General features: G+C 45.0%; 1 protein-coding gene across 2 annotated transcripts in view; it reads left to right on the top strand.

The window, feature by feature from the left end:
* Positions 1–25,885, top strand: part of LOC134351425 (dynein axonemal assembly factor 8) — a 167,145-nt gene that overhangs the window by 23,311 nt on the left and 117,949 nt on the right. Inside the window, exon 9 of one of the 2 annotated variants that reach the window (XM_063057534.1) lies at positions 23,385–23,654. In XM_063057534.1, coding sequence (XP_062913604.1) covers positions 23,385–23,654 — 270 coding nt within the window. Of the gene's footprint in view, positions 1–23,384; positions 23,724–25,885 lie in introns of both variants that reach the window. The other variant, XM_063057533.1, reaches the window with a different exon arrangement.

Here is a 25,885-nt window from a genome sequence, read left to right as displayed (position 1 = left end):
CTTCGATGCAAGGGATGCCCTTTCCACGCTTCATGGCACGTGTTTGCTAGATGACCATTGACCCTACAAGAGGGTTCATCTGCCCTTTGACAGGTCTTGTTTTTCATCCTGCAGGGTGTCTAGCCACCCTCCTCACCAGGCAAGCCTGGTGGGGGAGCCAGTTTAGTCGCTGACCACTCGACCATGCAACAGGTAGTACTGGGTTACATGGTACCAGTAGCACTCAGATGAGTGACCTGACCAGACAACATCCTTGTAAATCTCCTCTGCACTCTCTTTAGAATTTCCACATCCTTCCAGTAGTGAGGTGACCAGAACTGAGCACAGTACTCCAAGTGGGGTCTGACCAGGGTCCTATATACCTGTAATATTACCTCTTGGCTCTTAAACTCAATCCCAAGGTGATGAAGGCCAATGCACCATATGCCTTCTTAACCACAGAGTCAACCTGAGCAGCAGCTTTGAGTGTCTTACGGACTCTGACCTCAAGATCCCTCTGATCCTCCACACTGCCAAGAGTTTTACCATTAATACTATATTCTGCCATCAAATTTGACCTACCAAAATGAACCATCTCGCACTAATCCAGGTTGAACTCCATTTGCCACTTCTCAGCCCAATTTTGCATCGTATCAATGTCCCGCTGTAACCTCTGACAGCCCTCCACACTATCCACAACACCTCCAACCTTTGTGTCATCAGCAAGTTTACTAACCCATCCCTCCACTTCCTCATTCAGGTCATTTATAAAAATCACGAAGAGAAGGGGTCCCAGAACAGATCCCTGAGGCACACCACTGGTCACCAACCTCCATGCAGAGTATGACCCATAAGGACAATGTTACAACAGTGATGGAGAACTTCAATGTTCATGTAGATTTTTAGAGCAGCTCATGGTTGAGCCCACTAGAGGATCAGCTACTCTAGATTGGGAGTTGTGCAATGAACTGAAATTGATTTAGAGAGCTTAAGCTAAACTAATCATTAGGAGTGAGTCATTATAATATGATCAAACTCACCCTGAAATTTGAAAAGGAGAAGCTAATGTCAGATGTATCAGTATTACAGCGGAGTAAAGGGAATTACAGAGGCACGAGAAGATTGATTGGAAAAGAATACTGGCAGGGATGATAGCAGAACAGCAATGGCTGGAATTTCTGGAAGCAATGCGGAAGGCACAGGATATTTACATCCCAAAGAGGAAGAAATATTCTAAAGGAAAGATGACACAACCGTGGCTAACATAAATCAAAGCCAACATAAAAGACAACGAGAGAGCATATAATACATCAAAAATTAATGGGAAATTAGAGGATTGGGAAGCTTTTAAGAATCAACAGAAGGCAATTAAGAAGTCATTAAGAAGGTAAAAATGGAATAGGAAAGTAAACTAGTCAATAATATTAAAGAGGATACCAAAAGTTTCTTTCAGATACATTAAGTGTAAAAGGGAGGTGCGAGTGGATTTCAGACCGCTGGAAAATGATACTGGAAAGGTAGTATGGTGGACAAGGAAATGATGGATAAATTGAATAAGTATTTTCCATCAATCTTCACCGTGGAAAACACTAGCAGTATGGTGGAAGCTCTATGTGTCAGGGGTCATGAAGTGTGTGAAGTTACCATAACTAGAGAAAAGGTTGTTGGGAAACTGAAAAGTCTGAAGGTAGATAGTCATCTGGTTCAGATGGTGTACACTCCAGGTTCTGAAAGAGGTGGCTGAAGAGATCGTGGAGGCATTAGTAATGACCTTCCAAGAATCACAATATTTTGGATTGGTTCCAGAAATCCAGAAAATTGCAAAAGTCACTCCACTCTTCACGAAGGAAGAGAGACAGAAGAAAGAAGACTATAGGATTCTTCCAACTCTGTTTCTTGTAAAAAATGCATCTCCTTCTCTCAATGCCTTCATCTCCGCCACAACTGGTCTCAGGATGAGGCTTCTCATTCCAGAACTAAGACGATGCCCTCTTTTTTTAAAGAAAGGGACTACCTTCCTCCACCATCAACTCTGCCCTCAACCGCTTCTCTTACTATTGTGCACATCTGCTCTCACCCCATCCTCCTGCAACCCCTCCGGGGATAGGACTCCTCTTGTCCTCACCTACCACTCCACTGGCCTCCGTATCGAGCACATAATTCGCTGTAACTTTCTCCATCTCCTCAGGGATGCCACCACAGAGCACAACTTTCCCTTCCCCTAACTTTCAGCTTTCCGCAGGGATCACTTCCTACTCAACTCCCTTGTCCATTCGTCTCTCCCCATTGATCTCCCTCCTGACACGTATCCTTGCAAGTGGGACAAATGCTACACATGCAACTAGTCCTCCACCCTCACTACCATTCAGGGCCCCAAATGGTCCTTATAGGTGAGGTGACACTTTACCTGTGAGTCTGTTAGGGTCATCTGCTGTATCCGGTGCTCCTGGTGTGGCTTCCTGTTTATCAGTGAGACCTGATGTAGATAGACTGCTTTGCTAAGCAGCTACACTCCATCCACCAGAAAAAGCAGGATCTCCCAGTAGCCACCCACTTTAATTCCACTTCCCATTCGGACATGTGATTCCATGGCTTCCTCCACTGTTGCAATGAGGCCACATTCAGGTTGGAGGTGCAACACCTTGTATTTCGTCTGGGTAGCCTCCAACACGAAGGCATGAACATCAATTTCTCAAACTTCTGGTAATGCACCCCTGGTCCTTCACCATTTCCCATTCCCAATTCCCTCTCCCTCCTTACCTGATCATCAACTCCATTAACCAATTTCCCCCGGGATCAATAAAGTATGACTATGACTATGACTAACTCCCTCTGGTGCTTCTCCCCCTTCCATTTCTTGCCTGGCCTTCTGTCCTCTCCTATCAGATTCCCCTTTCTCCAGCCCTTTCTCTTTATCACCAACCGACTTCACAGGTCTTCTCTTTACGCCTCCCTCCCTCCTGGTTTTACCTATCACCCTGTATTTCTTCCTCTCGTCCCCTCACCTTCTTACTCTGACTCTCAGGGTACTTGGAGGCACATGATAAAATAGGCCGTAGTCAGCATGGTTTCCTCAAGGAAAATTCTTGCCTGACAAATCTGTTGTAATTATTCGAAGGTAAATAAGGACAGAAGTGATTTGCTAATGGAGTACCAGTGTCCCACTCACTCTACCTGCCTTCACTGTTGGTGATGAAAAGCTGTCAGTAGTGCCATCTTTCAAATATCTGGGGAGCATTCTCTCTGAGGATAGCGGCATTGACAACGACATCCAGAGCCGCATTAAACAGGCATCAGCTGCCTTTGGGAGATTTCAGCATACAGTCTTTCAGAACAGGAGCCTGTGTCCCTCCACAAAGGTCACTGTATACCAAACGGTCTGTGTCACCACCCTCCTTTATAGCTGTGAAGCTTGGGTAACCTACAGCCGTCACATCAAGTCCTTGGAGCGCTTCCACATAAGCTGCCTCCAGCGCATCCTGGGAATTACCTGGCGTGAGCGGGTGCCTCACACTGAAATACTTGTAAAGACCAACTGCAGGAGTATTGAGGCCATGATCACCCAGCGTCAGCTGCAGTGGCTGGGGCACATGATAAGGACACCCCCATGTCGGCTACCCCGCAGAGTGTTATACGGCCAGCTACATCATGGTGGACGCTCAGCTGGAGGGCCAAAGAAGTGCCTTGAGGAGCAGATGAAGAATGCTTTAAGGAAGTGCAAGATCAGACCCGAGGACCTGGAGGAGGTTGCTGCTGACCGTACCACTAGGTGACAGCTGTGTAGGGACGGGGTTCATATTCTGGAGATGGAAAGAACAACCAGAAGACAGCAGAAGAGAGCCAGGAGAAATGCAGCCATGGTTGCCACCACTACCACATATACATGTCCCACCTGCAATAGAGCTTGTGGGTCCAGGATAGGACTGTATAGTCATCAGAGATCTCACCGTTAAAGGAGTGGACATCGTCATTGGATTTCGATGGACAACCGAAGAAGATGAGTTATTTGAAGAAATAACAAGCAGGATAGACAAAGGAGAATTGGTCGATGTGGTGTACTTGGATTTTCAGAGGGCCTTTGACAAGGTGCCACAAATGAGGTTGCTTAACAACTGAAAGGCCCATGGTATTACAAGAACAATTCTAGCATGGATAGAGCAGTGGCTGATTGGCACAAAGCACTTTGGCACAGGCACTTTGGTAGAAGAAATTAAATGGTTGGCTATCTTCCAAGTGGAGAGAAAATACAAAAAAACAGGTGCAAAAGGACTTGGGAGTCCTTGTGCAGGATTCTTTAAAAGTTAATTTGCAGGTTGAGTCTGTGGTGAGGGAGGCAAATGCGATGTCAGCATTCATTTCAAGAGGACTAGAATATAAAAGCAAAATGTAATGTTAAAATATTATAAAGCACTTGTAGGCCTCACTTGGAATATTGTGTGCAGATTTGATCATAAGACCATAAGGCATAGGAGCAGAATTAGGTCATTTGGCCCATTGAGTCTGCTTCACCATTTAATCATGGCTGATCATTTTTCTCCTCCTCATCCCCACTCGCCAGCCTTCTCCCCATAACCTTTTATGCTGTGTCCAAATAAGAACCTATCAAGCTCTGCCTTAAATATCCCCAATGACCTGCCTCCACAGCTGCTTGTGGTAATAAATTCCACAAACTCACCACCCTCTGGCAAAAGAAATTTCTCCGCATCTCTGTTTTAAGTTGAAGCCCCTCTATCCTGAGGCTGTGCCCGCTTGTCCTTGACTCCCCCACCATGGGAAACATTTTTTCCACATCTACTCTGTCTATGCCTTTCAATATTTATAAGGTTTCAATGAGATCCCCTCCCCAATCGTTCTAAATTCCAGTGACTACAGACCCAGAGCTGTCAAACGTTTCTCATATGATAAACCTTTCTTTCCCAGAATCATTCTTGTGATCCTCCGCTGGACCCTCTCCAATGCCAGCACATCTTTTCTTAGATGTGGAGCCCAAAACTGTTCACAATACTCAAGGTGAGGCCTCACCAGTGCCTTATAAAGCCTCAGCATCACATGCTCTTGTATTCCAGACATTTTGAAATGAATACTAACATTGTATTTGCCTTGCTCACCACTGACTCTATCTGCAAGTTAACCTTTAGGGTGTTAAGCACAAGGACTCCCAAGACCCTTTGTATCTCAGTTTTTTCGATTTTCTCCCCATTTAGAAAATAGTCTGCATATTTACTTCTATGACCATAGCGCATGACCATGCATTTTCCAACATTGTATTTCATTTGCCACCCTCTTACCCATTTTCCTAATCTAAGTCCTTCTAAGCATACCTGTCTAAGTATACCTGTTTCCTCTACACTATCTGCCCAACCACCAATCTTTGTATCATCTGCAAACTTGGCAACAAAGCCATCTATTCCATCATCTAACACATTGACGTACAGCATAAAAAGAAGCGGTCCCAACACCAACCCCTGTGAAACAACACTTTTACTAGAAGCCAACCAGAAAAAGATCCTTTTATTCCCACTTGCTGCCTTCTACCAATCAGACAATGCTCTAACCACATTAGTAACTTCCCTATAATACCATGAGTGGTTAACTTGGTAAGCAGCCTTATGTGTGGCACTTTGTCAAAAGCTTTCTAGAAGTCCAAATATACAGCATCCCTTTATCTATCCTAAGTGTAATCTCCTCAAAGAATTCCAACAGGTTCATCAGACAATATTTTTCCTGAAGGAAACCATGCTGACTTTGTCCTATCTTGTCCTGTGTCACCAAGTACTTCATCACCTCGTCCTTAACAATTGACTCCAACATCTTCCCAACCAATGACGTCAGGCTAACTAACCGGTCCATAATTTCCTTTCTGCTGCCTTCCTCCTTTCTTAAAGTATGAAGTGACATTTGCAATTTTCCAGTCCTCTGGCACCATGACAGAGTACAATGATTTGTGAAAGATCATTACTCATGCCTCCAAATCTCCACTGCTACCTCTTTCAGAACTGTCAGGTGCATTTCATCTGGTCCGGATGACTTATGTACCCTTAGGTCTTTAATCTTTTTGAGCACCTTCTCCCTTGTAATAGTAACTGCACTCACTTCTCTTCCCTCACACCTTTCAACATCTGGCACACTGCTACTGTCTTCCACAGTGAAGACTGATGCAAAGTACTCATTTTCATCTGCCATCTCCTTGTCCCCTGTTTATATTTCTCCGGCCTCATTTTCTAGCCGTCCTATACCCACTCTGATCTCTCTTTTATTTTTTACATATTTGAGAAAGCTTTTACTATCCACATTGATATTGTTTGCCAGCTTGCTTTCATATTTCATCCTTTCCCTGCTGATAATTCTTTAAGTTGTTTTCTGCAGAGTTTTAAAAACTTCCCAATCCTCTATCCTCCCACTATTTTTTGTTTTATTGTATGCCCTCTCTTTCGCTTTTATATTAGCTTTGTCATCCCTTCTCAACCACAGTTGTACTATTTTGCCATCTGAGTATTTCTTTGATTTTGGAATACATTTATCCTGCACCCTCCTCATTTTTCCCCAGAAACTCAGATCATTGCTGCTCTGCTGTCACCCCTGCCAGTATCTCTTTCCAATTTATTTTGGCCAACTCCTCTCTCATACCACCGTAATTTCCCTTACTCCACTGTAATACTTACAGATTTTACTTTCTCCCTATCAAATTTGAACTCAATCATATTGTAGTGATCAATGGCTCCTAAGGGTTCTTTTACTTAAGGGTCCTGACGAAGGGTTTCGGCCTGAAACGTCGACTGTACCTTTTCCTAGAGATGCTGCCTAGCCTGCTGCGTTCACCAGCAACTTTGATGTGTGTTGCTGTTATTATTATTACTTCTTTCCAGAATCTGTCTCCCTATCTGCTCCTTGATGTCCCTGTTACTATTGGGTGGTCCATAAAAAACACCCAGTAGAGTTATTGACCCCCTTCCTGTTTCTAACTTCCACCCACAGACACGCCGTAGACAATCCCTCCGTGACTTCCTCCTTTTCTGCAGCCGTGACACTATCTCTGATCAGCAGTGCCATGCCCCCACCTCTTTTGCCTCCATCCCTGTCCTTTCTGAAACATCTCAAGCCTAGCACTCAAAGTAACCATTCCGGCCCCTGAGCCATCCAAGTCTCTGTAATGGCCACAACATCATAGCTCCAAGTACTGATCCACGCTCTAAGCTCATCTGCTTTGTTCATGATGTTTCTTGCATTAAAATAGACACTTCTCAAACCATCGGTCTGAGCATATCCCTTCTCTATCACCTGCCTATCCTCCCTCTCGCACTGTCTCCAAGCTTTCTCCACTTGTGTGCTAACCACCCTATTCGCCGTCTCTTTAGTTCGATTCCCATCCCCAGCAATTCTAGTTTAAATTCTCCCCAGTAGCCTCAGCAAACCCCCCCACCAGGATATTGGTCCCCCTCGGATTCAAGTGCAACCCATCCTTTTTGTACAGGTCATGCCTGCCCCTAAAGAGGTCCCAATGATCCAGAAATCTGAATCCCTGCCCCTGCTCCAATCCCTCAGCCATGCATTCATCCTCCACCTCATTCTATTCCTATACTCACTGTCCTGTGGCACAGGTGGTAATCCTGAGATTACTACCTTTTAGATCCTACTTCTCAATTTCCTTCCTAACTCCCTGTAGTCTGTTTTCACAATTTGTAGTATTGTGAGCAATACTACAATTTGTACTACAAATCTCACAATTTGTCATGTTGTGAGCTGGTTTGGGCCCTTTATCTTAGAAAGGATGTGCTGTAACTGGACAGGGATCAACAGAGGCTCACAACAATGATTCCATGATTGAATGACTTGTCATATGAAGAGCATTTGATGGCTCTGGCCCTGTATTCACTAGAATTCAGAAGAATGAGGGGTGTCCTCTTTGAAACATATGAAATGGTGAAAGGTCAAAATAGAACAGGCCTGTGTGCTGGACAATGATCTTTGAATCCTCTTTGGCTGCAGGGGAGGTGCCGGAGTATTGGAGAATGGCAAATGTAGTTCCCTTGTTTAAAAAAGGTAATAGGGAGAATCCTGGGAACTATAGACCGGTGAGTCTTACGTCGGTGGTCTGCAAACTATTGGAAAGGATGCTTAAGGATAGGATCTACGAGCATTTGGAGAAGTACAGTCTATTCAAGGATAGTCAATGTGGCTTTGTAAAGGGAAGGTCGTGCCTCACGAGCCTAATTGAGCTTTTTGAAGAGGTAACAAAAGAAATTGATGAGGGTAGGGTGGTAGATGTGGTCTACATGGATTTTAGCAAGGCATTTGACAAGGTCCCCCATGAGAGACTCATCTAAAAAGTCATGAGGCATGGGATCAGTGGAACCTTGGCTGTTTGGATAAAAAATTGGCTTACAGGAAGAAAGCAGAGGGTAGCAGTGGAAGGAAAGTATTCTGCCTGGAGGTCGGTGACTAGTGGAGTGCCGCAAGGATCTGTCCTGGGACCCCTGCTCTTTGTGATTTTTATAAATGACCTGGATGAAGAGGTGGAAGGATGGGTGAGTAAGTTTGCGGATGACACGAAGGTTGGAGGAGTTGTGGATGGAGCTGTAGGTTGTTGAAGGTTACAAGAGGATATAGACAGGATGCAGAGTTGGGCAGAAAAGTGTCAGATGGAGTTCAATCCGCATAAGTGTGAGGTGATGCATTTTGGAAGGAATAACCAGAAGGCTGAGTACAGGGTTAATGGTCGGTTACTTAAGAGTGTGGATGAACAAAGGGACCTGTCCAGTTACATCCCTCAAGGTTGCTGCACAGGTTGATAGGATGGTTAAGAAGGCCTATGGGATGCTAGGCTTCAATAATAGGGGGATTGAGTTCAAGAGGAGAGAGGTCATGTTGGAAATCTACAAATCTCTGGTGAGACCACACTTGTATTGTGTTCAGTTCTGGTCACCTCATTATAGCAAGGATGTGGAAGCTGTGGAGAGGGTACAGAGGAGATTTACCATTGGAAAACAAATCTTATGAGGCAAGGTTAGCAGAGCTGGGACTTTTCTCTTTGGAGCGTAGAAAGATGAGAGGGAACTTGATAGAGGTCTACAAGATTATGAGAGGCATAGATAGGGTGAATAGTCAGTACCTATTTCCCAGGGCACGAATAGCAAACACCGGAAGGCATATGTACAAAGTTAAGGGAGGGAAGTTTAGGGGAGACATCAGGGGTAAGTTTTTTACACAGAGGGTTGTGGGTGCCTGGAATGACTTACCAGGGATGGTGGTGGAGGCTAAAACATTAGGGGTAGTTAAGAGCCTCTTGGACAGGCACATGGATGGAGATCCTGGTAAGGATCTGAAAACTTGTGCCATCCAACTGGTGGGAGTATTCAAGGACACTTTCAACCTCTCAGTACTACAGTCAGAAGTTCCCACCTGCTTCAAAAAGGTAACAATTTATCCCAGTGCCTAAGAAGTGTAGTGTGAGCTGCCTTAATGACTATCCTCCAGTCGCACTCACGTCCACGGTTATGAGATGCTTTGAAAGGTTGGTCATGGCTAGAATGAACTCCCGCCTCAGCAAGGACCCACTGCAATTTGTCTATCACCACAATAGGTCTACGGCAGATGTAATCTCAATGGCTCTTCACATGTTCTTGACTCATCTGGACAATACAACACCCATGTCAGGATGCTGTTGGTTGACTATATCTCTATGTTTATCAGCATCATTCCCACTGTCCTGATCGATAAGCTACAGAACCTGGGTCTCTGTACCTCCCTGTGCAATTGGATCCTCGACTTCCTAACCATAAAACAACAATCTCTGCGGATTATGATAATATTGTTACGTACCCCGTAAGTGGGTTGCCAAACCAGCAGAAATGGACCACTTAGTTGGAGTCTAGGGGTAAATGACCAGTTTCAAGTGACGCAAAGTTCAGTTCAATTGAGTTTAGTTCAGTTCACAGTAATCACTGTTGTGCCGTTGGGGTGGAGAGAAGACAGAGAGCGAAAGTGAATGAATATTCAAAACGGATTCCACACAGACCTTCGATATTCCTCGCAGTTAGCTTTCAGGCGAGCCCTTTGTAATGTCTTCTGAGGTCACTGACCGTGACCCCTCCGTTGCAGATACGATCGTTCTTCAGCGGTGAACCCGGCACCCAGGCAAGGGCGGACACACACACCAGGTTCCCGCCGACCGTATCTTTCTACCCTGTGCGTCTATGGCTGGTCCTGTGATCAGCCCTCCAAAACTCCCACCGACTTGTGGGGATACACCGCTTCCAGGGTCTCATTACCTCGTGGAGTCTTGTGTCTGTTGCCCTAGCAAACCTGTCCCTTTTTATCCCCCTGCTGGGGTATCGCCTGTCCATCAAACTTCAAACAGTTCAGGGTTCAAAGCCACCGGTCTCTGACAATACTTGGAACCGTGTCTCCTTTCGGTAATCTCTCTCGTCTCTCTCTTATTAGCACCTTGCATGTTCCCCCATTGTCCTCTTATCGGCATCAATCTTCTGATAACTGGTTCTTTTGTCACATCCCTACCCTTCAAAGGATTTTTACCGGGGTAAAAATAATAGGCAGGAATACATTCTTAGATACACACAAATATACATGTTCATCAGCTATTTGGCTAATACAGAGACTTTTAAGTTGTCAATACCTGACAGACAGTCAGCAATCACATTTTCTGTTCCTTTTATATGTGTTATTTTAATAATCCTCTAAGACCAGGCTCCAATTTAGCAAACTTCATAGTGGCCGAAAACACTAATGAATTGTGATCAGTGTAACTTCTCAGTGGTTTTCGCCCCGGACACAGATAACAAGGGTCGTCCCATACCAATTTAGCATTCTTTGGCAAGGGCTTAGTAAGAGGGTGGGTACTATCCGCAAAGTTGTTTTTTTTCCTTCCGCAAAACTTCCGATAGTACCCCACCATCTCCAAGAACCTTCTCCGGGCTCTCTTGTCTGTCGGGGTGGGGACTTCAGAGACAGCCCGCACCTTAGCTTGCATCGGAGCCAGCTGCCCCTGTCCTACCACAAATCCCAGATAAGTGACCTTCGCGCGGCCGAACTCACTTTTTGCGAGGTTCACTGTCAGGCTGGCTTCAGACAGCCATCTAAACAGCTCATCTACTGCCATAATGTGCTCCCCCAACATGTCACTCCAGAACCCTACATCGCCAATATACACTTCTGTGCTCTTTAGCCCGTTTGTCACTGAATTAATCTTTCGGTAGGGGTGTTGCTCACTAGGCTGGTCTGAGGTGACCACAACATCATGCACCGTCCCTCTGCATCGCCTCGGGACATACATCTGCATGCCGGTTAATTAGCTTTATCAATGGCCCCCTTTGTTCGGGGTTTAAGGGAGAGAACTCATCAGCAAAGTCAGTCAACACAATAGGGTTCTCCCATCTGGTCAGCACTACACTTTTCAAAATGGGTTTTCCCCTTATCAGGTGGCACCCTAGCCTCATTAATTGTCATGATATCACTAGCTAGATCTGTTTTCTGATCATGGTGAGCTTTTAACATGTTAATAGCCTCTAACTGTGTTAACTCACGTCTACAATAGTCAGTAACATCCTTCCTCCTGTGCAGCCAATAAAACTCTTTCATGATTCCGCCGACTGCTTTCCTCCCCCCAAAATGTCCACCGAGGGGTATCTTGTGGGCGAGGTTAAGAATCTCATCCCCATAAATTTTTGTCACCATCCCCCATTCCTCATCTGCGGGCACGGTACTTGGTCTCCCTTTCTTCCTTAGCACTCCCTCCTCCACACAATATCCTACTGGCTCCTTTTTTAATTCTGCTTCAGAGAGAGCTGTCTCCGCCGAAACCATCAGCTCCTCGTCTCGCTCCTGTGTCTGTACAAAGTCGTTCCTTGCTAATGCTAAGTCTGCCTCAACTCCCTCACTTTCTCCTGTTTCACTACGCTCCTTCTTTTCACTTTCTACCTCCCCCTGGTACAAGGCTGGTAGAAACGTCTCAGCTAAATTTACTTCGGCAGCCTTTCTGGACATACGCCAAGTCACTGCGCAACCGGGATGAACCTGTGAGTCCATGGGTGGGGCCTCAATGCTGGCAGGCTGACCTGTCAGTTTTACTGCTGAGAACACATTTCCACCGGCGAGGTCATTACCGAGTAAGACTTCCACACCTTCCATCGGTAGTTCGGGCCTCACCCCGATCGTGACCGGTCCAGAGACCAAGTCGCTTTGTAGGTGTATCCGGTGCAAAGGCACTGCTTCAGTCCCTTGCCCAATGCCTTTGACCCTGACCTCCCCAGTCTGGGCCTCTGAACTAAACTCTAACACACTCTTTAATATCAATGACTGACACGCTCCAGTGTCTCTCCAGATCCGCACTGGAACTGGGTTTAACCCCTCCTTCACCGAAACCATTCCGGCCGAGATAAACCTCTCGCACCCTTCCTGAACTTTATCAGACCTCTCCTTCCCCAGTGGTTTGTTTACCAACTCAATACAGCCAGTCGGAACTGCCATTTTTCCTTTTCCCGTCTCCTTCTTTGGGGCAAAGCACCTGGACGCAAAGTGACCGGCTTTCCCACAATTATAACATACGACCCCAGGAGACTTCCTACCAGACTGCTCCCGGTCAACCTTATCCTTCTCACTAGTCCCGGCTTACTTTCTGACTTTTCTGGCGGACTCTCCCCGCCGTCTTGACTACCCTTCTGGTAGCCTTTACTCGGGGCAAACTTCGTTTTATGTGTCAGCGCGTACTCATCCGCTAACTTAGCAGTTGTGGCTAAAGTGTCTGCCTCTTTCTCATCTAGGTAGGGTCTCATACCATCAGGGACACAACCTTTAAACTGCTCAATCAGGATCAGCTGTAGCAGTCTGTCATAATCCCCATCTACCCCCTTCGAGGCGCACCAACGCTCACAATATGTCTGCATCTCACGGGCAAACTCTAAATACGTGCGGTCCCACTGCTTCCTCGCATTCCGGAACCTCTGCCGGTATGCTTCCAGGACCAACTCATAAATCCTGAGGATGGCCTCTTTCACCACCTCATACCTCTGGGCATCTTCCACGGACAAAGCCGAGTAAGCTTGTTGGGCTTTTCCTTTAAGTACACTCTGAAGCAAAACAGCCCACTTATCCCTCGGCCAGTCCTGACTTGCAGCAACTTTTTCGAAATGGAGAAAGTACTGATCCACATCGGTATCATCAAATGGGGGAACCAGCCTAACCTCCTGGGTCGCCCTGAACCCTCCACCTTGGTTCGGCATGGCCCTCTGCTCTGCCCTTATCTTTAACCTCTCCAGCTCGAATTTCCTTTCCCTCTGCCTCTCTTCTTGCTCCAACTGCCTCTCTCTCTCTTCTCGTTGTCGTTCTAACTGTTTCTCTTCGTGTTCTAGCTGCCGTACCCGGAACTCGTGCTCGAGTCTCAATTTTTCAAGCTGCACCTGTACTGCGTCTCCATCAGGTTTTCCAATAGATATCACCTCCAGCTCCCCTTGGGGAAACACACCTTTAGAAACATAATGCTCCACGATAGCTCTGTCCTCATTGTCGACTTCCCCTTAACAAGATTCAACCGTTTGGCCACAGCTGCCAATTCCGCTTTCCTGGCATCCTCTAATGCCTCCAAGGTCGGCGCCTTTAGAAATTCCTCAATCTCCATTTCTGCTGTTTGCCTTTTCTTTCTTTCGGGAATTTTAACCCAATCAATTTACTCCGTCCCAAATTTAGCGTTCAAAATCCCGGAAGAGAGCCCCACTTATGTTACGTACCCCGTAACTGGGTTGCCAAACCAGCAGAAATGGACCACTTAGTTGGAATCTGGATCACTGGAACTAAGAAAGTTTTATTAGAGAAATAAGTAACACAGTACTCTAATCAAAAGGATATAAATGCAACAGTTTAGCAATGATAAAACACACATGTACACAGAACTAGGATAATAGGATCAATCAAGCTCTATCGCAGTCTGGGGTAAATGACCAGTTTCAAGTGACGCAAAGTTCAGTTCAATTGAGTTTAGTTCAGTTCACAGTAATCACTGTTGTGCCGTTGGGGCGGAGAGAAGAGAGAGAGCGAAAGCGAATGAATATTCAAAACGGATTCCACACAGACCTTCGATATTCCTCGCAGTTAGCTTTCAGGCGAGCCCTTTGTAATGTCTTCTGAGGTCACCGACTGTGACCCCTCCGTTGCAGATACGATCGTTCTTCAGCGGTGAACCCGGCACCCAGGCAAGGGCGGACACACACACTAGGTTCCCGCCGCCGTATCTTTCTACACTATGCGTCTATGGGTCCCACGAGCAGCCCTCCAAAACTCTCACCAACTTGTGGGGGTACACTGCTTCCAGGGTTTCGTTACCTCGTGGAGTCGTGTGTCTGTTGCCTTAGCGAACCTGTCCCTTTTTATCCCCCTGCTGGGGTATCGCCTGTCCATCAAACTTCAAACAGTTCAGGGTTCAAAGCCACCGGTCTCTGACAATACTCGGAACCGTGTCTCCTTTCGGTAATCTCTCTCGTCGCTCTCTTATTAGCACCTTGCATGTTCCCCCATTGTCCTCTTATCAATCTTCCGATAACTGGTTCTTTTGTCACAATATCTCTTCCTCACTGATGATCAACACTGCCAAATCTCAGGGGTGTGTGCTTAGCCCAATGCTCTACTCCCTCCATATCCATGACTGTGTGGCTAGATATAGCTCAAATATCATCTATAAATTTGCTGATGTTACAACCACTGTTGGTAAAACCTCAGCTGGAAATGAGAGGGCATACAGTAGTGAGATATACCAGCTAGTCAAGTGGAGTCACAACATAATCTTGCACTCAAAGTCAGTAAGACCAAAGACCTACCACACACAAAGCCATGCTGAATATCCTTAGTCAGTCCATGTCTGTACAAATACTTATATATCCAGTCCCTTAGAATACCCTCTAATAACTTTCTCACAACTGATGTCAGACTCCATGGCCTATAATTTCCTGGTTTCTGTTTAAGTCTTTTTTAAACAGCAGAGCAACATTGGCTATCCTCCAATCCTCTGGTATTTCTCCTGTCGCTAAAGATGTTTTAGTTATTTCTGCTAGGGCCCCAGCAATTTCTGCACTTGCCTCCTGTCGGGTCCAAGGGAACACATTCTCAGGCCCTGGGATTTAGGGCATCAAGTACCTCCTTCTCTATAATCTGTATAGGGTCCATTAGTTGATAACACTTTGCCTCACTGCTATAGACTCTGTATCCAACTCCTGAATAAATACAAATGCGAAGAACATATTTATGATCTCTCCCATCTGTTTGACTCCACACATGGATTACCACGCTGGTCTTCCAGAGGACCAATTCTATTCCTTACAATCCTTTTTCTCTTAACATAACTGTAGAATCCCTTAGGATTTTCCTTCACCTTGTCTCCAAAAACAACTTCATGCCTTCTTTTAACCTTCCTGATTTCTCTTGCACTTCTTGTACTCCATTAGCACCTCATTTGTTCCTACTTGCCTATATTTGCTATGCATCTCATTTTTTCACAACCAGGGCTTCAGTATCTCTTTGAAACCAAGGTTCTGTACACTTGCTGTCTTTACCTTTTATTCTGACAGACACATACAAGCTTTGCAGTCTTAAGATATGTATTGTTTTTGAAGCCTCCCACTATTCAAGTATACCTTTGTTAGGAAAACAGTCTGTCCCAATCCACATTTGCCAGATCATTTCTGATACCTTCAAAATTGGCCTTTCTCCAATTTAGAACCTCAGCTTGCAGACCAAACCTTTTTTTTTGCAGATTTACTTGAAACTAATGACATTACGGTCAATGAATGCAAAGTGTTCCCCTACACTTCTGACACCTGCTCTGTCTCATTCCTTAATAGCAGATAGAGTGTCGCATGTTCTCTCGTTGGGACTCCTCTGTACTGATGAAGGAAACTTTCCTGAACACATTTGACAAGTTCTATCCCATCTAGTCCTACAGTATGGGATTCCCAGTCAATATGTGGAAAGTTAAAATCAACCTACAATAACAACCTAATGTTTCTAATGAGCCTGTGATCTCTTAACAAATTTTTTTCTTGGTCCCTAAAACTACTGGGTGGTCTGTAATATAGCCCCATTAATATGTTATGTGTTATGTAAAATAGCCCATATATAGCCTCAGGTCTACCCATAACGCCTCACTAATCGAGTTCTTCAGTCTGTCCTGACAGAGCGCTGCCGTGACGCTTTCCCTGACTAGTAATGCCACCTCCCCTCCTTTAATCTCTCCATCTCAATAACTTCTAAAGCAACGAAACCGCGTAATATTGAGCTGCCTGTCCTGCCCCTCCTGCAGCCAAATCCTACTAATGGCTACAACATTATTATTCCAGTGTTGATCCATGCCCTGAGTTCATCCGCCTTTCCTACGACACTTCTTGCATTGAAATATATGCAGCTCAAGGCACTAGTCACACTATGTTCAACCTTTTGATTTCTGACTTTGTCTGAGATCTCACCAACATCTGCCTCCACAACTTCTCCACAACCTGTTCAGGCACTCTGGTTCCCATCCCCCTGCAACTCTAGTTTAAACCCCACCGTGCAGCATTAACAAACCTTCCTGCTAGGATATTAGTCCCCCTCCAGGTCAAGTGCAAACCATCCCACCTACCCTGGAGGAGAGTCCAATCATCCAAAAATCTTATGCCCTCCCTCCTACACCAACTCCTTAACCATGTATTAAACTGTATAATCTTCCATGTTCTGGCCTCACTAGCATATGGTATAGGTACCCTTGAGGTGCTGCCCTTTAGCTTGGCACCTAACACCCTGAACTCCCAATGCAGAACCTCATCACTTGTCCTACCCATGCCATTGGTACCAACATGGACCATGACCTCTGTTCCACAGAACTTCCTCTCTGTTTCCCTATCTAACAAATCCCCTATCACTAGAGCATGCTGCTGCTCCCCCTCTTCCCTCTGAGTCACAGAGACAGACTCAGTGCCAGAGACTGTGACTTTCCTCTGCGAGGTCAACCCCCCACCCCCTCAACAGTATCTAAAGTGATATATCTGTTGATGAGGAGACATGGGTGTAACTACCTTCTATATGTCCTCTCTATCACCCCCTCAGCCTCCTGAATGATCCAGAGTTCATCCAGTTCCAACCCCAACTCCTTGTCGCAGTTTGTTAGAAACTGCAGTTGGATGCACTTCTTACAACTGTTGTCGTCAGGGTCACTGGATGTTTCCCTGCCTTCCCCCATCCTGCAAGAGTAGCATTCAACTATCCTGCCTACCATCGGTACTGTCCTAGTTGAGCAGATATAAAGAAGGAAAGGGGAAAAAAAACTTAACCTAGAGCTTTTCTTTTCTTTGCTTTTTCTGACGGAAGCCTCTCTTCGCTGAAGCAACAAAAAGGTAAAGCGCCAAGATCACCACTCTGACTTTGTCCACTCAGACACTGGCTGCTGCACTCGTCCCTGCCTTCCTTTAATTTGCTCTTGCTAATCAATCCCAAACACCGACTGGTTGCTGGTCAAAGCTTAATTATGCTGCCACGATCTGCTGTTGCCATTTTTCTACTCAGGCAGTGGACCGGAGTGAGATTCCCTCCTTTCAAACTTCCGATGTCCGGATTGGCTGCCGGTCAAAGCTCTATTATGCTGCCGTGATCTGCTGCTGCCTTTTTCTTCTCAAGCAGTGGACCTGAGTAAAATCTCCTTTCAAACTTCTGATTAGTCACTAGTCAGAAGCCAGAGTGGTCGCCTCTCTGGTTGAAGCCCTACAACTAGTGGTGTTCCACAGGGATCGGTGCAGGGTCCGTTGTTATTTGTCATCCATATCAGCAATCTGTACCACTGGATGACATGAAGCTTGGGGTGTAGTGGACAATGAGGAAGGCTGTTAAATCTTGTAGCGGGATCTGGACCAGCTGGAAAAATGGCCTGAGAAATAGCTGATGGAATTTAATGCAGACAAGTGTGAGATGTTGCACTTTAGGAGGACCAGCCAGGGTAGGTCTTGTATTGTGAATGGTAAAGCACTGAGGGATGTGGTAGAACAAAGGGATCTGGGAATACAGATCCATGATTCATTGGAAGAAATATCACAGGTAAATAGGGTATTAAAGATAGCTTTTTACACATTGTCCATAAGTTAAAGTATTTTTTCAGAAGTTGGGATGTTATATTGAAGTTATATAAGATGTTGACGAGGCCTAATTTGGAGTATTGTGTGTAGCTTTGATCACCACCTACAGGAAAGATGTAAATAAGGTTGAGACAGTGCAGAGAAAATTTACAAGGATGTTACTGGCTCTAAAGGACCTGAGTAAAATGGAAAGATTGAATAGGTTAAGACTTTATTCCTTGGAACATTAAGACTGAGAGGAGCTTTGATCGAAGTATACATAATTATGAGGGGTATTGATTGGGTAAATGCAAGCAGGCTTTTTCCACTGAGGTTGGCTGAGACTACAACCAGAGGTCATGGGTTAAGGGTGAAAGGTGAAATATTTAAGGGGAACGTGAGGGGGATCTTCTTCACTCAGAGGGTGGTGAGAGTGTAGAATGACCTACCAGCGGAAGTAATGGATGCAACATTTAAGAGAAATTTGGATAGGTACATGGATAGGAAAAGTATGGAGGGCTGTGGTCCTTGTCCAGGTCAACAGGACTACACAGAATAATGGTTTGGCACAGACTAGATAGGCTGAAGGGCCTCTTTCTGTGCTGTTGTGTTCTATTACTTTATGTCTCTGTCTGATTTAATATCACTGGCATTTGTTGTGAAATTTGTTGGTTTGTGGCAGCAGTACAGTGTAATACCTGATAGCAAAAAAAACTATAAATTACAACAAGTATCATCATCATTATGTACCGTGCCATATGACGTGGGTGATCATGGTCTCTCCTCTGTCTTTAATCTAAGAAGTTCTAAAAATCTCTTCAAAACTTTTCCCTGTCCATTCCTTGATGTAACTCATGAATGCCATGCGCCGTCGAGAGCGACTTTTTCTTTCATCAATTTATAACCATATAACAATTACAGCATGGAAACAGGCCATCTTGGCCCTTCTAGTCCATGTCGAACTCTTACTCTCACCTAGTCCCACCGACCTGCACTCAGCCCATAACCCTCCATTCCTTTCCTGTCCATATAGCTATCCAATTTAACTTTAAACGACAGCATCGAATCTGCTTCAACCACTTCTGCTGGAAGCTCATTCCACACAGCTACCACTCTCTGAGTAAAGAAGTTCCCCCTCATGTTACCCCTAAACTTTTGCCCTTTAACTCTCAACTCATGTCCTCTTGTTTGAATCTCCCCCACTCTCAATGGAAAAAGCCTATCAACATCAACTCTATCAATCCCCCTCATAATTTTAAATACCTCTGTAAAGTCCCCCCTCAACCTTCTATGCTCCAAAGAATAAAGACCCAACTTGTTCAACCTTTCCCTGTAGCTTAGGTGATGAAACCCAGGTAACATTCTAGTAAATCTTCTCTGTACTCTCTCTAATTTGTTGACATCTTTCCTATAATTCGGTGACCAAAACTGTACACAATACTCCAAATTTGGCCTCACCAATGCCTTGTACAATTTCAACATTACATCCCAACTTCTATACTCAATGCTCTGATTAATAAAGGCCAGCAGACCAAAAGCTTTCTTCACCACCCTATCCACATGAGATTCCACCTTCAGGGAACTATGCACCATTATTCCTAGATCCCTCTGTTCTACTGCATTCTTCAATGCCCTACCATTTACCATGTATGTCCTATTTTGATTAGTCCTAACAAAATGTAGCACCTCACATTTATCAGCATTAAACTCCATCTGCCATCTTTCAGCCCACTCTTCTAACTGGCCTAAATCTCTCTGCAAGCTTAGAAAACCTACTTCATTATCCACAACTCCACCTATCTTAGTATCATCTGCATACTTACTCATCCAATTTACCACCCCATCATCCAGATCATTAAAATGTATATGACAAATAACATTGGACCCAGTACAGATACCTGAGCCACACCACTAGTCACTGGCCTTCAATCTGACAAACAGTTATCCACCACTACTCTCTGGCGCATCCTTTCCAGCCACTGCTGAATCCATTTTACTACTTCAATATTAATACCTAACGATTGAACCTTCCTAACCAACCTTCCATGTGGGACCTTGTCAAAGGCCTTACTGAAGTCCATATAGACAACATCCACCGCTTTACCGTCATCAACTTCCTTAGTAACCTCTTCAAAAAATTCATTAAGATTTGTCAAACCTGACCTTCCACGTACAAATCCATGTTGACTATTCCTAATCAGACCCTGTCTATCCAGATAATTATCTATACCATCCCTAAGAATTTGCCCACCACTGACGTCAAACTCACAGGCCGATAATTGCTAGATTTAGTCTTAGAACCCTTTTTTAAACAATGGAACAACATGAGCAATACGCCAATCCTCCGGCACCATCCCCGGTTCTAATGACATTTGAAATATTTCTGTCAGAGCCCCTGCTATTTCCACACTAACTTCCCTCAAGGTCCTAGAGAATATCTTGTCAGGACCCGGAGACTTATCCACTTTTATATTCCTTAAAAGCTCCAGTACTTCCTCTTCTTTAGTCATCATAGTTTCCATAACTTCCCTACTTGTTTCCCTTATCTTACACAATTCAATATCCTTCTCTTTGGTGAATACCGAAGAAAAGAAATTGTTCAGAATCTCCCTCATCTCTTTTGGCTCCACACATAGCTGTCCACTCTGATTCTCTAAGGGACCAATTTTATCCCTCACTATCCTTTTGCTATTAATATAACCGTAGAAACCCTTGGGATTTATTTTCACCTTACTTACCAAAGCAGCCTGATATCTTCTTTTAGCTTTTCTAATTTCTTTCTTAAGATTCTTTTTACATTCTTTATATTCCTTGAGCACCTCATTTACTCCAAAAGCTGCCTGTATTTATTGTAGATCCCTCTCTTTTTCCAAACCAGGTTTCCAATATCCTTTGAAAACCATGGCTCTCTCAAATTTTTAATCTTTCCTTTCAACCTAACAGGAACATAAAGATTCTGTACTCTCAATATTTCACCCTTAAATGACCTCCATTTCTCTATTACATCCTTCCCATAAAACAAATTGTCCCAATCCACTCCCTCTAAATCTTTCGCATCTCCTCAAAGTTAGCCTTACTCTAATCAAAAATCTCAACCCTGGGTCCAGACCTATCCTTCTCCATAATTATATTGAAACTAATGGCATTGTGATCACTGGACCTGAAGTGCTCCCCAACACAAACCTCCATCACCTGCCCTATCTCATTCCCTAACAGGAGATCCAACACTGCCCCTTCTCTAGTTGGTACCTCTCTGTATTGCTGCAAAAGCTATCCTGCACACATCTTACAAACTCCAAGCCATCCAGCCCTTTTACAGTATGGGCTTCCCAGTCTACGTGTGGAAAATTAAAATCTCCCACAATCACAACCTTGTGTTTACTACAGATATCTGCCATCTCCTTACAAATTTGCTCCTCCAATTCTCGATCCCCATTTGGTGCTCTATAATAAACCCCTGTAAGCGTCACTACACCTTTCCCATTCCTCAATTCCACCCAAATAACCTCCCTGGACAAGCCCTCTAATCTATCCTGCCAGAGCACCGCTGTAATATTTTCTCTGACAAGCAATGCAACACCTCCCCGTCTTGTCCCTCGGATTCTGTCACACCTGAAGCAATTAAATCCAGGAATATTTAGTTGCCAATCACACCCCTCCTGTAACCATGTTTCACTAATAGCTACCACATCATACTTCCAGGTATCAATCCATGCTTTAAGCTCATCCACCTTTCTTACAATGCTCCTAGCATTAAAATTAATGCATTTAAGAAATTTTCCACCTCTTACTCTCTGTTTATCACTAACGTTGCAAACAACTTTACTATTTTCTTTTTCTCCCTTCTCCCCTACATCTGTTCCTACACTCTTGTTCCCCTCCCCCCTTGTATCTAGTTTAAATCCACCGCAGCCTCTCTAGCAAACCTACCTGCAAGAATATTTGTCCCCCTCCAGTTCAGATGTAAACCGTCCCGCCGGAACAGGTCCCACCTTCCCTGGAAAACTGCCCAATTATCTATAAATCTGAAGCCCTCCCTCCTGCACCATGTCTTCTGCCACCTATTGATCTATGCTATCTTACTATTTCTAAACCCACCTGCACGTGGCACTGGTAGCAATCCTGAGATTGCTCTCCTGGAAGTCCTGTCCTTTAACTTGGCGCCTAACTCCCTGAACTTACTTTTCAGGACCTCCTCACTCTTCCTACCCACGTCATTGTTCCCTACATGGACCACGACATCTGGCTGCTCATTTTTCCTGTCATTGTAAGATATTCGAGCTTCTCTTTCCTACATGTCTCGGAAGCTCCAGCTGCTGTTTCCTGGTTGGTGATATCAGCTCTCTTCTTATTCCAGCTTTTCACAACACTTCCTCATGATATTTTTATTAATTTTCTCAAAAACCACATCTCTGCAGCTTGGAGTCTTCCCTCATTTTGCTTCGATATTGTCCAACATTTGCTTCCATATGTTAGTGTGGAATGAATGTAGCTCTGCAACACACTGAGTTTCGTACTGAGAGAAGTTACGTTATTCTTTAATCATGGTCATGGATAGAGAATGAATAATAAGAGGTATACATATAAAAATAAATTAAATAAGTAGTGCAAAAAGAGAGTAAGATATAAAGAGGTAGTGTTCATGGATTGGTTCTCCATACAGAAATTTGATGGTGGAGGAGAAGAAGCTACTGAGTATGTGTCTTCAGGCTCCTGTACCTCATCCCTGATGGCAGCAATGAGAACAGGGCACGAGCGGAGAGCCAACTATACATTGGAGTGTAGGACAAATCAGGAACAATGACTTCTTCCAGATTCAAGCGTCTGCATTCTCTTTTGTCTTGGAGAATGATGAGCTGACTTGTAAACACAAGCAATTCTGCAGATGCTGGAAATCTTGAACAACATGCACAAAATGCCAGGGGACCTCAGCAGGTCAGCTGGCATTGACGGAGGGGAATAAACAGTCAATGTTTCAAGCCAAGGCTCTTCACCAGGATCCTTCATGTCAATATTGATCTTTTTGCAATTCCACCAAAAGATGAAGGTGACTGTTTCCCATCTCACCATGAGCCTGTACAAGGGACAGATCTGTCTTATTGGGTCACAACAGGGCAGGGAAGAGCACCACCTTGTCTGTGCTTACAGTTAGGCCCAGGGTATCTGACTTTTCTCTGAAGTGAACAATGGAAGAGGATGCAGAGAGTTACGGACTGAAATGTTGACTGTTTATTCCCCTCCTGCTGAGTTCCTTCAGCATTTTGTGTGATGAGCCATGGGCCATATTGACATCTCTGATTGTACTATGTTGTCTATCAAATGCAGTGACTGTACGGGGAAGAGCATGCTGCTTAGGCATCTACGTAAAGGCTCTGTCAACTCCTCAAAGATCCCAGGAAAAGATTCCAGTTGTGCCCTTGAGCAGCCAACTGCAACACACGTGGAAACCAGAGTGCAGAAGAAGAGAAGAAAACTAAGGCCAGAGAGCAGAAAGACCGTCAGTGAACAAGAGGAAATGTCTGTGGCTCGAGGCTGCAGCATGGAGAGGGGACATCAGGAGGTGCCTAGCACTCGTGGTGACCAGCTGACTGGCAGGTGTGCTTCAACAGTTAACAGTGAGACAGAGCCGTTGTGGGAAAAGCACCAGCCTGCAAGTGAAAACAGGTTAGGGCATTTCAGAGGAGAGCTATACTTTGGGTGATCCACCCTGACATTGGTACCCCAGGACCAGTTCCTCACCCTGACACCAGTACCTCAGGACCAGTTCCTCACCCTGACACCAGTACCCCAGGACCAGTTCCTCACCCTGACACCAGTACCTCAGGACCAGTTCCTCACCCTGACACCACTACCTCAGGACCAGTTCCTCACCCTGACACCAGTACCCCAGGACCAGTTCCTCACCCTGACACCAGTACCTCAGGACCAGTTCCTCACCCTGACACCACTACCTCAGGACCAGTTCCTCACCCTGACACCAGTACCTCAGGACCAGTTCCTCACCCTGACACCACTACCTCAGGACCAGTTCCTCACCCTGACACCAGTACCTCAGGACCAGTTCCTCCCCCTGACACCGGTATCCCAGGACCAGTTCCTCTCCCTGAAACTGGTACCCCAGGACCAGTTCCTCCCCCTGACACTGCTACCCCAGGACCAGTTCCTCACCCTGACACTGGTACCCCAGGACCAGTTCCTCACCCTGACACCAGTACCTCAGGACCAGTTCCTCACCCTGACACTGGTACCCCAGGACCAGTTCCTCACCCTGACACCAGTACCCCAGGACCAGTTCCTCACCCTGACACTGGTACCCCAGGACCAGTTCCTCACCCTGACACTGGTACCCCAGGACCAGTTCCTCCCCTTGACACCAGTACCTCAGGCACCAGAATCAGAATCGGGTTTATTATCACAAGCATGTGACATGAAATTTGTTAACTTAGCAGCAGCAGTTCAATGCAATACATAAAATAGAAGAAAAAAACAAAATAAAATAATAATAATAAATCATATATTAAATGTATATTGAATAGATTAAAAATTATGCAAAAAACAAATAATATATATTAAAAAAGTGAGATTGTGTCCAAGGGTTCAATGTCCATTCAGGAATCGGATGGTAGAGGGGAAGAAGCTGTTCCTGAATCGCTGAGTGTGTGCCTTCAGGTTTCTGTACCTCCTACCCGATGGTAACAGTGAGAAAAGGGCATGCCCTGGGTGCTGGAGGTCCTTAATAATGGACACTGCCTTTCTGAGGCACCGCTCCTTGAAGATATCCTGGGTACTTTGTAGGCTAGTACCCAAGATGGAGCTGACTAGATTTACAAGCTTCTGCAGCTTCTTTCGATCCTGTTCAGTAGCCCCCAAATACCAGACAGTGATACAGCCTGTCAGAATGTTCTCCACAGTACATCTATAGAAGTTTTTGAGTGTATTTGTTGACATGCTAAATCTCTTCAGACTCCTAATGAATATAGCTGCTGTCTTGCCTTCTTTATAATTGCATCGATATGTTGGGACCAGTTAGATCCTCAGAGATCTTGACACCAAGGAACTTGAAACTGCTCACTCTCTCCACTTCTTATCCCTCTACAAAGATTGGTATGTGTTCCTTCATCTTACCCTGCACATTATTCTTCTTAGGCACTGGTATAATTGTTGCCTTTTTGAAGCAAGTGGGAACTTCCACCCATAGCAGTGAGAGGTTGGAAATGTCCTTGAATATCCCCGCCAGCTGGTTGGCACAGGTTTTCAGAGCCTTACCAGGTACTCCCTCGGCACCTTCTGCCTTGCGAGGGTTCACTCTCTTTAAAGACAGCTTAACATCGGCCTCTGAGACAGAGTTTACAGGGTCATCAGGTGCAGCAGGAATTTTCACAGCTGTAGTTATATTCTCCCCTTCAAAGCGGACATAGAAGGTGTTGAGTTCATCTGGTAGCGAATCATCATTGCCATTCATGCTGTTGGGTTTTGCTTTGTAGGAAGTGATGTCTTGCAAACCCTGCCAGAGATGTTGTAATATCCGATGTCGCCTCCAACCTCATTCGAAATTGTCTCTTCACCTTTGAGATACCCTCCACAAATCATAAAAACATAGAAAGCCTACAGCACAATACAGGCCCTTCGGCCCACAATGCTGTGCTGAACAAATACTTATTTTAGAAATTACCTAGGGTTAACCATAGCCCTCTATTTTTTTTAAGCTCCATGTACCTGTCCAGGAGTCTCTTGAAAGACCCTATCGTATCTGCCTCCACCACCATTGCCGGCAGCCCATTCCCCCCACTCACCACTCCCTGCATAAAAAAATTACCCCTGACATC

This window comes from Mobula hypostoma, chromosome 9 (genome assembly GCF_963921235.1).
Source record: "Mobula hypostoma chromosome 9, sMobHyp1.1, whole genome shotgun sequence".
Classification (NCBI taxonomy): domain Eukaryota; kingdom Metazoa; phylum Chordata; class Chondrichthyes; order Myliobatiformes; family Myliobatidae; genus Mobula; species Mobula hypostoma.
The sequence above is the reverse complement of the archived record's forward strand: the minus strand, read 5'-3'. Positions and strand labels throughout refer to the sequence as shown.